General features: G+C 47.3%; 2 protein-coding genes across 3 annotated transcripts in view; both read left to right on the top strand.

The window, feature by feature from the left end:
* The window catches only part of KIAA0319L (KIAA0319 like), a 103,124-nt gene extending 100,143 nt beyond the window's left edge, over positions 1–2,981 (top strand). For both annotated transcript variants that reach the window (XM_027967686.3, XM_027967687.2), the window contains exon 21: positions 1,681–2,981. In XM_027967686.3, the coding sequence (XP_027823487.1) occupies positions 1,681–1,868 (188 nt within the window). In that variant the 3' untranslated portion in view covers positions 1,869–2,981. The remainder of the gene's footprint in view (positions 1–1,680) is intronic.
* Positions 2,982–7,735: 4,754 nt separating this feature from the next.
* LOC101109655 (small ribosomal subunit protein uS19-like) lies at positions 7,736–14,224 on the top strand. The gene has a single exon (XM_042245330.2). It carries the CDS (start codon positions 7,757–7,759, stop codon positions 8,189–8,191), a length of 435 nt encoding a protein of 144 aa, XP_042101264.1. The 5' UTR covers positions 7,736–7,756; the 3' UTR covers positions 8,192–14,224.
* Positions 14,225–14,814: the final 590 nt, after the last annotated feature.

Genomic DNA, 14,814 nt, shown 5'->3' with positions numbered 1-14,814 from the left:
CGTGTCCTTTGGTGGACAGATGTATGGATTTCTGTTAGGTGTAGACCTAGGAATGGAATTGCTGAGTCAGAGATGCGAGTGGTCAGCACCCGTTGATAGGACCAGTGTCCTCACTTGTATTGCTTAGTGGATGAATTCCACTTAGTTCCCCAAGCAGAGCAGAGCTCACTCGTCATGAGAGGGCCTGGGGTGAGTGCTGTGTGCTGCGGACCCAGAAACCCATCTCCACCTCAGGCTCCTGTCCTCCACACCTATGGCCCAGAAGGGCTTCGGGGAAGAAGAGAAGCTTTGAGTGCTTGGGTGCTGGGGGGAGAAAGCCCCCAAAGGGATGCTTCATCTATAGGGCAAAGCAGAAGTTGTGAGACCCTTGACCCTCCCTGGTCTTGGTTCTTAGGTCAGCACTGTGCCCACCACACTGGAAAAGCCTGCAAAGCCGACCCTGCTTCTCTGCTGTCCTGAGAGTCAGCGGAAGGCGTGACTGTCTGCAGTCATGTGTCAGAACTGTGCCCCGAGATGGGCAAGCTGCATAAGCTTGCCTGCGCCCAGAGCACACTCATAGGCAGACGGCACGTGGGCAGGGTCTGCAGGCATGAGGTTCCTGAGTGCCGGGCATGGTCACAGTCTCCATGCCCTCATCATTCACAGCCTTACGGCCCATCTGGCCAGGAAGGTGCAGAGAGGCTGATGGTCATCTCTGGAGCCTCTTTCAATGTTTACTGGGGGTGGGACCTGGGAAGGGAGCGTGGTTGCGGGGAGTGAAGGTTCAAACGTGGCTCACCTGACTGGTCACCTTTTTAAGAAAGGAGGTAGGTTAGGTCCTGGGGGTGGACTGTGCCAGGCCCAGAGCACTGCCAAGCTGCACTCTCGACGCTGGTGACTTGTACTCTAGTTCTGCCATCTCAGCCCGCCTTTGCTTGGAGTGGTATTTGCACCAGCCAGAGGGCACCCGTCATGCTTCTGGGTGGGGTCTGCCCTGAAGTTATTACCCGACCTCGTGGTATGATCTGGCTTCTGCAGCCTTAAGGACGAGCAGAGAAGGTAACTATGGTGACTTAAAGAATCTCAGGCATCTTTTCTGACCTCAGGTGTTTCTTACGGGTCCTTATTTGTGTGCTCTGACCAACTGATGCCCTGGGACAGTCTGTCCTCTTGTCCCTGCTTGGAGAGGCCTCTCCAAGCCACACGCCTGCTCTCCCACCGCTTGTTGCCACTCAGCAAAGCCAGAGTAAACATCTGCGCGGAGCACGGTGGTGTCCTCGGCGCCAGCAGCTCTGCAGGCGCTTTCCATCCACGCTGAGCCAGGGTCCGCGAAGAAGCTCAGTCTCTAGAGCATCCGTGCCTGTTCCGTGTTTGCCTGCCTCCCACTGAACTCTGCCCTGTGCATGAAGGGACATGATAAAACACCCCACGTTTAGGAGAGAGAAAAGAGCATGTTGTTGGGTGGACTGACCGAAGCTAATAGATGCTGGAGGCAGAGAATCTGCAGTGGACGCTGATCTGTGGGTCTGCAGTGTGCTCCCTGAGGCCTCGCTGCTCTGTCTAGCCAGGCCTGGAGGACGCGGGTAGCCTCCTGCCCGCAGGAGAGGACCATCCCGTCGCTCTGCTCCTCTTCGGGCTGGGGTGGGGGGCGCGGGGGGCGGCTCCCGGCTCCTGACGCCCGGCTCCCTGACTCCCTCGCAGGCATCAAACAGAAGGGCCCGGCACTGAGCAGCAGCCTGATGCGCTCGGAGTCCGAGCTGGACAGCGACGACGCCATCTTCACGTGGCCAGACCGAGAGAAGGGCAAGCTCCTGCACGGTCAGAACGGCTCTGTGCCCAACGGGCAGACTCCGCTGAAGGCCCGGAGCCCCCGCGAGGAGATCTTGTAGCCGCCTGGTCTGTCTCCTCAGGGTGGGGATTGGCAGTGCCAGGGTCCAGAGCATCGCCAGGCTGGTTCTCCTACCTCCCACATCGGAGGGCAGCTGTTCTCCCAACCTCTGCTGGCCACTCCATCCCAAAACCCTCAACCAGAGCCGCTGGTACTTGAATCCAGAAACATTCTCCAGGAACCCCTGAATGAAGCTGTGAACGAAGAGGTTTCCTCTTTAAACCCGTCTGGTAGGTCCCTCAAAACGTCCTCACCTCAGGGCCTCCTTTTTTTGCACCCCTCTCTTGTTCCAAGGGTGGACACCGCAGCTCCTGGCTTCCTCTCCAGCTCCTTGTTGGCAGTACTGCTGCCGCCAGGGCACCTGCACAGCGAGGCCTGACTGCGTCCCCCACCCCTGGGAACAAAACCAAGCACCGCCAGCTCCTGGCCGCAGAAGCCTGCCTGCGGGCACATTCCTTGTTCTCTGCTTTGGGATGGAGCGTGCCCTCTCTCTCAGCCCGGAGGAAGTGGCGCCCACTCCTCACCCCTGATGGTGAGCTGGTAGTGCAGAAACAGTCTGCCGAGTAGGGGAGGGCTGGCTGCTTCCGGAAAGGAGAGGCGCCCAGGCCGCGGGGCTGTTGGGTCACAGTAGCCAGACTGGACACAGGCTGCCACCCTTCCTCCTCCTGGCCACCCTGGCTGCTTCCAGAATCAGGCCCACACTCCCTGTGCTGAGGAGGCAGCCACAGACAGACTGGACTGTGTGGCCTGAAAGCGCACGCATGTGGCTGCCCCAGCACGGCCTGCTCCGTGTCCGTCTGTCTGAGTGTCTTCTCTCTGTCCCTGCATGTGTGGGTGTGTGTGTGTTAGAGTGAGTGCGTGTGCATCAACTCCTCCTAGGGCTTTTGGCTACTCGAAAGGCAACCTTGACCTGGAAAGACTTTGAGCTTGGTGGAACAGAGACTCTGAATCCCTCTGGCCCTGTTCCTCAACCATGAGGAACCGGTCCCTCAGCTGTGATGTCTGGGTGTTGAGGCGTGGGAGCTTTGGGGACGTGATTTTTAAAAAGAAACTTCGGTTTATACTACTGCGCTACAGTCTGTTGTGAGATGATTAAACCTGCTGTTCAATTGCGTGCCTGCCTGCTGGGGGTTCTGCTTTGCGCTCGGGGCCCAGCCACCGTGCATTCCTGACGCCTCCGCCGGGCCGGTTGGGGCCTGGCATCTGCACGTGGCCGCAGTACTGGGCTTCTCTCTCAGTGGTGGCCTGGCCCCTCAGGCCAGCTGCTGCTCTTGTCTTTCAGGACGGGAGTTTTCTGCCGTTTCTTCAGCCTTTTGCGAACACAGAATTGATACATATATACACACAAACACCACCCCCCTCCTGCCCCTGTCTCTACCCCGTGGACCAGCTGGGGACACACAGGGTCCTGACACCAAGGTGGGCCTTCAGGGGCCCTGGTCTTCCGCTTGGGTTTCCAAAGCAGTAGGGCTCAGCCCCTGCCCCAGGACAGTGCCGAGCTGGAAGGACAGCTTGGTGAGCTCGGCAGGTGGATGGAGGCTGCTGTCCAGTCTCAGAGTCCCAGGAAAGGGAGGGGAGAGAAGGACCAGGGAGCTCTTTATCTCCCTGAGGCCCTGTGCACAGGTGAGGGTATTGGTGACGCCAGCTGAGGATACTGGTTCTGTTTTTACAGAAGCAGAGACGAGGCATCTGAGAAGTAACTCAGTCCACACACTGTCCGTGAATGGATTGGAGCTGAGGCCCAGCAGAGGCTGGGCTTGGTCTAGAGCAGAATCACCTTTAAAACACGGGTGGCTGGGCCCCACCACTGCATTTCTGACTGAGTGGGCCTGAGGGGAAACGAGAATCTGCCTTTCTAATGTGATCCCAGAGTGCTCTGCTGCTCGTCTGGGGACCACACTATGAGACCCGCTGGTCTAGAATTGCACACTCTGGGGCTGGAAGAGGGGGCGGCAGCTGACCTGTCCTGAGCGAGGGCGAAGGAAGCTCGGAGGAGTGGGTGCTCGAATCTGCAGGGGGTACTGGGGCTGGGATGTGCAGAGCCGACTGCACAGGAGCCGCTGGTGGGCGGGCGGGCGGTCAAGACTTGCTGAGGATGTTGTCCGAGAAGAGCTTTGAGGGATTCACAAAAGAGCTCCAGGACTTGATGACTTGCTGGCTTTTTCTGGTTTTCTTTGGGCCTCCTTTGCTACATCTTATTTATTTCACCCATGGCTCATTGAAGGATATATTTTTATCTCCGTTCCAGAGATGAATATAATAATTTTTCATTCATTCCCAACTCCCGCCAAAAAAGGGAACAAAACTGAGAAGCCAGTGCTGCTTTCCTGGCTTGGGATCTTGCGTTGAGAAGACTGCCATGCCCCGTTCTTGCCTGACTCAAGAAAGAGGCAGAAATCCTCGGGCTGGCTTAGGGAGAGCGAGGCTACTTCCACATAACCTGTCACTCCAAAGAAACCCTCCTGAAATAACTGAGTTTCAGGAGCCTGGTAGCCCCTGCCTTGACCAAACTAAATACTCCTCCACCCTCAAAGACCTTCATCTTCCATTTTCTACTTAGAATGGCCAGAGGGAGGCCAGTAGAGGGCATCGTCGCGTTTCTCAAAGCCCGCAGGTGCTGTGTGTGGAGACATCCTTAGTCACCAGGAAGCAACACTTCAAGAAAACTCCACCAGGCTGGAAGGCTGTGGCTCTGGCCTGCCTTCTAAGGGAGGAAAGTGGGGAAACTCTGGTTCTTCCAGCTTCCCTTCAGCCCATCTGCTCAGTGAAAGGAGCCAGAACAGGTGGTCACACACACTGAGAGTTGCTCTTTGAAGACAAATAGGTCTGGAAAGAAGCTGTGTGCCGTCAAAAGCCATGAGTCCTTGGGAAGGAGGGTTTGGGGAGCTTGGCTCAGGCCCGTGGCTCCTTTGCAGAATTTGTGTTGAGGTTCAGGGGTCCCTGTTTAGCCTCTGGTCAAACCCATGCCACCGCTGTAACCCCTTTCACCTACGTCACCCCCCAGTCTGTGGTTGGTGCTGATGGTGGCTACTTAATACCCAGTATCTCCAGTGCCAGAGCTGGGGCTGTCCACGCTCAGGCCTCCCACAGAGGCCCAGGTGGGGTGTGAGCCTCTGTGTCCAAGTGCTGCCAAACAGGTAAAGCCCCCTCCTCCATCCTGGGGAGCCCTCTGAGTTGTCAGGTTTGACACTGGAGGTTAATTCATCAGGCCTCTTTGGTCACAAGGAACAAAACTAAAGTTACCTTTCCTGAGGAGGCCAGCCTTCTATCCAGTTGTCAGCACAGATACGAAACTCTGGCTGGCAAGTTACGGCTGTGCCCTAGTCTAACCTTCCAAGCTACATTCTAGGTCCTCCTCATCCCCACACGTCTAACAATCACATTCCTGTGTATCGACACGAGTGGTTCTCACTGGCTGCACATTAGAATAACCTGGGCAACTTCTACCGATGCCTAGAACCCACACCTCACAAGCTACTGTGACTTAATTGATCTTTTATTAATTCTTCAGATAATTTGTGCATCCATACCATACCCTTGACAAGGGGGCAAACAGCCCTTAGCAGCGCAGCTCTAAAAGCTTTGCAAACCAGTTGGATGTGGTGACAAAGAAGGAAAGTACCCAGACACCCAGTTCCTCTTCATCCTCAGGGAGAAGCCCTTGAAGTGGCGTGTGGCGGAGGTCAGCAGTTTGCCACACTAGAGTCTGTTTCTGTGGCACATAGCTCACTCCATCTCCAGCCTTCTGCACAGCATGGGCAGAAGAGAGGTTCCGTCTTCCACCCTGACCCATTAGAAACTTCTTTGTGACTCTCACTCCCTTCCTCCACCTGCCGGCCGGACGCAGAGGAGCCCTCGGAGAACTCTGCAGCCACGTAGAGACATCCAAGGTGGAGGCAGCCGGTTCCTGAACCGCTGTCTAGCAGATAGCTGCTCTGCCAGAGTGGACATTGGGTGGTGCTGAGAGAAATGAACTGTATTGTGCTAGCCAAAGCATTTTTTTTTTAAAGTGATGGCTGGTGTTAAGATTGTGGGCCTGGGCTTTCCTCTGTGACAGGCCTCCCTGGGCCTGAGTAAGCCACCAGGGTTGACAAAGGTGCCTCAGCCTGGGGCTCCGCGGCAGCCGTGTGGGCTGCAGGAGGGGCAGCTGGAGAGAGCTAAGGCCTGCTGCAGTCTTGGCCATACAGGTCTAGGTCACATGCTCTGGTTTTTGTTTGGTTGTTTTCTGAAGAGCAGACACTAATACTTCAGGTCCTCCCTTAGGATAAGGGCAACATGCTTCGCAATCTGGAGTCAGAGGCACGATTTCCTATAGCGTGTAGTCTGGGAATTGGGGGGCATGGAGAGGAATAATCAGTAGCAGTCTGAAACTTAAACTTCCGGATCTGTATGCGGGGGAACTTCCAACCTGACTATTGACAAGAGGTATCTCCGTTGTTAACCATATCTTGAAGCCCAGAAAATGGAAGAGATTTTCAAACACTTATTTCTATGATCAAAAAAACTTGAAAAGCCAGGACAAATCCAGTGCAAAAAGTATTTAATTCAAACTTTGTGCTGGAAATGACTACAGCATTTTACTGTTCAACTGGAAATATGGTCATATGGAGGAAAGTTGTTATCTTTGTAATCTGCAGGTAACCACTCACCCTGAATCTCTGAAGGAGTCCAATACCTGTAAGAAAAACAATGTCAATATATACTTGGAATAAGACCTGGGCTCCCAGTTTGAACTGTAGGGCCCCAAATGGGGAATCAAATCATGGGAATACCTGAGTCACATGATTTTCTTGGCACTTATTCATTGGCTAAAGAAATTAAAGCATGAAAGCAGATTAAAGTGCCATCCCATTAGAGCAGTTTAAGCTTTTCCCCAGGCAGTGCCCTCCAGCCTTCAGGTAGGTCCAAGCAGCCTAATATCTCTCTCCCTCTAAAACCTGGGGTTACATCTGGGCCTGCAGGGACCCACATACCACTTACACGGGACAGCATTCAGCCATCTGTCTCCCACTCACTTAGAAGTTCGTGAGGCTGTGGGGCCACCTTATGTTTTATAACACTCTTCGTGGGCTGATTCTGTTACATGGAGACAGAACACAAGTCTCCATCACCTGTGCCTCAGACAGAGTCCCATGATCTGCATGGGCTCATCAGTGACTAACACCAACGACGGGCAGCCATGGAGAAATCTCAGCCCCGCTCTGTCCTTACCACAGTTCCAGAATCCCAGGCTATCTCTACCAAAAGCAGGAGTCGCTTTTAAACATGGTTCTCTTTGGAACTATTCCATGCCATATTCTTATTTGAAAAAGCAGTGTCCACTTCAGCACTCCAGAAGCACCCATGTCATCTTGCTCACTCATCTCTCTAGTTCCTAGCACAGTGGCTGGTGTGCCCTTGAAAGTGTACCTGTGATGAACACAGAGATGAGCACAGGCTGACTGAGCCAGGGATGTGGAAGGGGTGGCTTCTCAAAGAAAATGCCAGCTGAAGAGGGGAGGAGGATCTAGTCACTGCTGAGGTGCGCTGACACTCCAAGGGAATCTGGCCTCATAAGCTCTCAGGTAGTATTACTTGGGGGAAGAATAAAAATATGGAATTACTGAACAATTAATGACATTTAAGATAGGGGTAGGGTGGTAATTGAAAGTAATCTAAGGTCCTCTCATAGAAGGACAGTAAAAATGCCAATTAACTTTAGAGTTTAAGTTAGCTGTTCATGTTAAAAATACTGAGAAAGCCACTGAGAATTCAGAACTAGAATATGTAACATCTAAACAAGAGGAAAGAAAAAAAAAGGCCACACTTCAGTCAACCAAGCAGAAAGCAAGAATAGAGGCAAAACTGCAGCATTAAAGATCTGATCAGCTTTTCTCAAGAACCGGCAAGATGGCGGAAGTAGAACAAAAGAAGAAACGGACCTTCCGCAAGTTCACCTACCGCGGCGTAGACCTCGACCAGCTGCTGGACATGTCCTATGAGCAACTGATGCAGCTATACAGCGCGCGCCAGCGACGGCGGCTGAACCGCGGCCTGCGGAGGAAGCGGCACTCGCTGAAGCGGCTGCGCAAGGCCAAGAAAGATGCGCCGCCCATGGAGAAGCCCGAGGTGGTGAAGACGCACCTGCGCGACATGATCATTCTGCCCGAGATGGTGGGCAGCATGGTTGGCGTCTACAACGGCAAGACCTTCAACCAGGTGGAAATCAAGCCTGAGATGATTGGCCACTACCTAGGCGAGTTCTCCATCACCTACAAGCCCGTGAAGCACGGTCGGCCCGGTATCGGGGCCACCCATTCCTCCCGCTTCATCCCCCTCAAGTAACCTGCTGGCCAATAAAAGCAGAGATTTCTCTTAAAAAAAAAAAAAAAAAAGATCTGATCATTTAATACGCAGAAGTCAGATTGGATGTTAACCACCACTACCACCTCCAAACAACAGTTAACGGATTGGATATAACTGTAAAACTATATTCATAAAACACACCTAAAATATAGTGTGAAAGTGAAAGTCGCTCAGTCGTGTCCAGCTCTTTGTGACCCCATGGACTGTACAGTCTGTGGAGTTCTCCAGGCCAGAAGACTGGGGTGGGTAGCCTTTCTCTTCTCTAGGGATCTTCCCAACCCAGGGATCAAACCCAGGTCTCCCACATTGCAGGTGGATTCACACAAAGATTGAAAATAAAAGTCAGCAAAAATAATACTGGGGGCTTTGGTTCGTATGAAGACAATGAGGTAAAAACAGTACACATTAGAAAGGAGCATAAATCTGAGGGACCACCACCAAAAACCAAACCAAGAAATCTCCCCAGATCCCGTAAGAACCCTAGGACACCGAAGGTCATCAGAAACTGTAAAAGGACGTGGGACATCAGTGAGATGTCTACTCTTGGTGAACCTGAGACGCAGCCAAGTCACTGGTGTAAGAGGCACAACTGTTGAGTCAGCACAAAAGCTCTGCTGGGGTGAAGAGAGTGGGCTAGGCAGCTGCTCTTGGGATTAAAACTTTTTTCCCTCCAAAGCCCCACCATTGGGAAATGACAGTTAGGAACTGCTGCTTCTTCCCAAGGCTCTGAAAGGAATCTTAGAACAGTTGCTGGTGGAGTGGTTGACAGTGACCGTGAGGTACTCTTCCCTTCAAAATTGGAAGGGACAGAATTGGCCTTGCCCGTTCCCCCAGTAAATACTACCAGGCAGGAGAGCTAGTGCTGTGAAGGGACATGAGCTCATAGGCCAGAAATATCCAAACCCTGGCCCCCATAGACAGCAAACCACAGAAACTGATTAACCAAGAGTTGAAAATAAAGCAAAGGAAATATACAGGGAAATATTAGCAATATGAAGCAGGAACAAGAACCAAGTGGAAATAGTAAGTATGGAAAATATAATGAATGTGATAGACACACACAGGTCAAAACCCATTAGCTGGAGTGTCATCTCGGGGCCTTTACCAAAAGGAAGCAGGAAGGGGTTAGAGGAGATGGACACACACACAGCAGCACAATGGCAGAGTAGAAGTGCTGACCTCTGGATAAAGGGGAGTCTGAGAAGACAAGGAAATATTTGGAGAAATAATAATAGGTTGATGAGAATTAGAGATAAAGGAACTTATGGATGATTAAGAAAAATATGCCATAAACATTGTAGTAAGAGAATGAAGAGCATCTAAGAAAATGAAAAATTCTGAAAGCTCCCAGAGAGAAGTAGCAGATCAATGACAAAAGAACAAGAAACAGATTGACATCAGGTTTCTTAACAGTATCCTCAGGCGAAAAGACAAATCATGTTTCCAAAATGCTGAAGGAGAAGAATGCAGTGGAACTCAATTTATAGCAAGACAAACTTAAACATGAAAGCAGAATAAAAAATATTCTCAGAGATATAAGGCTTCAAATATTTTTTGCAATAGATCCACTTAAAATGTACTTAGAAGAAGTGGTTAGATACGAAAAAGAGAGACTTCCCTGGTGGCGCAGTGGTTAAGAATCTGCCTGCCTGGAAGAGCCCAGATGCCACAGAGCAGCCGAGCCTGTGCACCATAACCTCGAAAGCCCATGCGCCAGAGCCCATGGTCTGCAATGAGAAGCCTGCACACTGCAGTGAAGGGGAACCCCCACTCGCCATAACTAGAGAAAGCCCTTGCACAGCAAAGACCCAAAAGTAAATAATTTTTTAAATTCTACAAAATATGAAAAGTAAATTTAGACATGGAAAGATATATAGGAAGTAAGAATGAGCAAATAAATTATTTGGCACAGTTTGTACAGATGGTTTCCAACTTAAAATGGTTTAAGATTTTTCAACTTTATGATGATGTAAAAATGATACAGATTCAGTAGAAACTATCAAATTTTGCATTTTTAAAAATTTATTTTGAAGATTTTTTAAAAATGTGGACAATTTTTAAAGTCTTTAGACTCTTACCGTATTACTTGTTTTATGTTTTGGTTTTTTGGCCACAGAGTATGTGGGATCTTACCTCTCTGACCAGGGATTGATCCTGTACCCCATACTTTGGAAAGCGAAATCCTAGCCACTGGACCATCAAGGAAGTCATTCGAATTTTGAATTTTTATCTTTCCTGGGCTAGCAACATGTAGGATACCTGCTTGTGATGCTGGGCAGTGGCAGCAGCCGCAGCTCCCAGTTGCCACAGATCAGAAGGGTAAACAGCCGATACATTGTAACTATTCTATATCTATACAACCCATCTGTTTCTTGCTTTCAGTACAATATTAAATAAATTACATGAGATAGTCAGCACTTTATTATAGAAGAGGCTTTGTGTACAACCCACAATGGCAAAGCAGTGAAGAATCCACCTGCAATGAAGGAGAAAACAGTTCGATCCCTGGGTCAGAAAGATTCCCTGGGGAAGGAGATGGCAACTCACTCCAATATTCTTGCCTGGGAAATCCCACGGACAGAGGAGCCCAGCAGGCTACAGTCCGTGGGGTAGCAAAGAGTCAGACATGACTTAGCAACTAAACAAAAACGAGAAAATGGTATTGCCCAGTTAATGCAGGCTAATTTAAGTGTTCTGGGCACCTTTAAGGTAGCATTGCTAAGCTATGATGTTGAGGTTAGGCGTGATAAATGCTTTCTTGACTTAAAATATTTTCAACTTACTGGGTTTATTGGGACATAACACAAGTTGAGGAAGATTGAGATGACGGGAAAAGAGGAAGGAGAAGGAAAGGAAAACAATGAAGTATATTAACAACCCAGAGCCAACATTCTGAAAAGTATCAACATGGTAGGGTTGCAAAGACTAAATCTTATTAGAAGATTTAGATGACAGTCAAAGAAACCAAGGAGAAAAGAAGCATGTTTTAGTATCAAGTAACTCTTAAAGGGTTTATGGGTGTGAAAAAGGAGGCGGCTAGAAAGAGCCCTGAGGTATTGAACTCAAATTGGAAGAACTGATATGAACTCACAAGTTAAGAGAAATAGGTAGATGATAAATTGTTATATATGGTTATATAAGCGTATGTTGTTTCTACTGATTAAACCTAGGGAAATTTGAGTATCAAATTATAACTTAATAGGAATATATGAGACTATACTGATATACATAAATGAGTAAAAAATACAAAGGGCTCAATATGAAGTCTCTTTTCAAAACCCCAAAATTTAGGACTAAAGCAACAGAAAAAAGAATAAACAGCAAGGGAAAAAAACGGGAGAGGAAAAATAGTTATAAAATCAGAGATGGAAGAGAGAAGACTGACAAAACCAAGTGATGGTTCTTGGAAAAGATTTTTAAGATAGATAAGTCTGATCAAAAACAACAAATAGCATACAAGGGAGTCTCCATAAGGTTACCAGCTGATTTTCCAGCAGAAACTCTACAGGCCAAGAGAGACTGGCACAATATATTTAAAGTGATGAAGGGCAAAACCTACAACCAAGAGTAGTCTACCCAGCAGGGCTCTCATTCAGATTCAATGGAGAAATCAAAAGCTTTAAGAACAGCAAAAGCTAAAAGAATCCAGCACCAGCAAACCAACTTTACAACAAACACCAAAGGATCTTCTCTAGGCAGGAAAGAGACCATCAACTTAAAACAACTTTGTATACACACAGACTGCTGTATCAAAACCTTCCCAAACCAAAAACTACAACAGACACACACAGTGCCAAGGCAGTCACTCAAATCCCAAGAAAACAAGATGGGAAGAAAGAAGACCTACAGAAGCAAATCCAAAACAATTAAGAAAACGTCAGTAGGAACATGCATATCAATAATTACCTTAAATGTAAATGGATTAAATATTCCAACCGAAATATACAGGCTGGCTGAACATATACAAAAATAAGGCCCATATATATATGCTGTCTACAAGATGCCCACTTCAGAGCTAGGGACACATACAGGCTGAAAGTTAGGGGACAGAAAAAGGTATTCCATGAAAATAGAAACCAAAACAAAACGAGTAAGCAATACTCATTATGAGACAAAACAGATTAAAATCAACAGCGACTTTAACACCCCACTTACACCAATGGACAGGTCATCCAGATAGAAACTAAGGACACAGGCCTAGAGTGACACATTGGACCAGATGAACTTCATCGGTATTTTTAGAGCTCTCCATCCGAAGGCAGCAGAATATACTTTATTCTCAAGGGCACACTGGGACATTCTCCAGGACATACCACACATTAGCCACAGATTAAACCTTGGTAAATTTAAGAAAACCGAAGTCACACCAAGCATCTTTTCCAACCACAGTGCTATAAGATTACAAATAAATTACTGGGAAAAAAACCCTGAGACAACAATATGTTATTGAAAAACTAATGGATCGCCAAAGAAATTTTAAAAAATACCTGGAGACAAAGTGACAATGGAAACATGATGTTCGGAAACCTATGGGACACAGCAAAAGCAGCTGTAAGAGAGAAGTTCATAGCAATACAATCTTACTTCAGGATACAAGAGAAATCTCAAAGAACATGACCTTACACCTAAAGCAACTGGGAAGAGAAGAAACGAGCCCAAATTAGTAGCAGGAAAGAAATCATAAAGGTCAGAGCAGAAACAGATAAGAGATGAAGACGACAACAGAAGAGATCAATGAAAAGTTGGTTCTTTAAAAAGGTGAACAAAACTGATAAACTTTTAGCCAGATTCATCAAGAAAAAAAGGGAGAGGGTTCAAAGTCAATAAAATTAGAAATGAAAAAGAAGTTACAACCGACACCACAGAAGTATAAAGGATCATAAGAGCTACTACAAGCAACTATATGCCTATGAATCTGTGCATTTCTTCTAGGGGGACAAATTCATAGAAAGGTATAATCTTCCAAGACTAAACAAGAAATAAAATATATAAACAGACAAATAGGTACTGAAATTGAAACTGATTAAAATAGCTGCCAACAAACAAAAATTCAGGACCAGATGGCTTCACGGGCAAATTCTATAAACATTTAGTTGTGGCATGTGGGATCTAGTTCTCAGACCAGGGATCTAACCTGGGTTCTCCACATTGGGAGTTAATGGAGTCTTAGCCACTGGGCCACCAGGAAGTCCCTCTATCAAACATTTACAGAAGAGTTAACACCTGTCCTTCTGAAACTCTTCCAAAACACTGCACAGGAAGGAACACTCCCAAATTCATTCTGTGAGGCCAGCATCACCCTGGTAGCAAAACCAGACAAAGATAGCACAAAATAAGAAAATTACAGGCCATTATCACTGATGAACAGACACAAAAATCTTCAACAAAATACTAGCAAACCAAATCCAACAATACATTAAAAGGATCATACACCATGACCAAGTGGGATTTATCCCAAGGATGCAAAGGTGTTTCAGTATCCACAAATAATGTGATACACCACATTAACACACTGAAGAATAAAAACCATATGATCATCTCGAGAGTTGCAGAAAAGGTTTCTGATAAAAGTCAATATCGATTTATGATGAAAAACCCTCCAGAAATAAGGCATAAAGAGAACATAACATAATTAAGGTCACATGACAAACCCACAGCATATGTAGTTTGTCAAACCCAGTTTCTCAACAGCGAAAAACTGAAAGCATGCCCTCTAAGATCGGGAAGAAGACAAAGATGTCCCCTTTCACCACTTTTATCCAACACAGTTTTGCAGGTTCTAGCAAGGCAACTGAAACGGAAATAAAAGCAATCCAAAGTGAAAAGAAGTAAAAACTTTCACTATTTGCAGATGACCTGAGACTACACATAGGACATCCTAAACATACTACCGGAAAGCTGCTAGAGCTCATCACTGAGTTTGGTAGAGTCGCAAACTTTACAGCATACTCGTACACAGAAATAAAATTAACGCACAGAAATCCCTTGCATAACTACACATTAACAATAAAAGATGAGAAAGAGAAATTAATGAAACAATCTCATTTACCACTGCATCAAAAAGAATAAATACCTAGTAAAGACTTGTATTGAAAAAAACTATGATACTGATGAAAGAAATCAAAGATGGCACAAACAGTTGGAGAGAGATACCATGTTCTTGGATTGGAAGAACCAGTATCATCAAAACGACTATACTACCCAAAGCAATCTACAGATTCAATGTCAAACTGACATTTTCCACAGAATTAGAGCAAAAAATTTTACAATTTGTACAGAAACACAAAAGACCTGAAATAGCCAAAACCATCTTGAGAAAGAAAATTGGGGCTGGAGGAATCAGGTTCCCTGACTTCAGACTACGCTACAAAGCTACAGTAACCAGACAGCATGGGACTGACATAAAAACAGATATAGACCAACGGAACAGGGCAGCAAGGCCAGAGATAAACCCCCACACCTATGGTCTAGTCTCTGACAAAGGATGCAAGAATATACAGTGGAGGAAAGAGAGTCTTCAATAAATGGCGCTGGGAAAACTGGACAGCCACATGTGAAAGAATGAAATTAGAACACTCCCTAACACTGGAGACAAAAATAAA

This window comes from Ovis aries, chromosome 1 (genome assembly GCF_016772045.2).
Source record: "Ovis aries strain OAR_USU_Benz2616 breed Rambouillet chromosome 1, ARS-UI_Ramb_v3.0, whole genome shotgun sequence".
NCBI lineage: Eukaryota > Metazoa > Chordata > Mammalia > Artiodactyla > Bovidae > Ovis > Ovis aries.
Note: the sequence above shows the minus strand (reverse complement) of the source record. Positions and strands in the feature narration are given on the sequence as shown.

Excerpts from the sequence above, each read along its gene's own strand:
- LOC101109655 (XM_042245330.2), top strand. The coding sequence starts at position 7,757 with ATGGCGGAAGTAGAACAAAAGAAGAAACGGACCTTCCGCAAGTTCACC.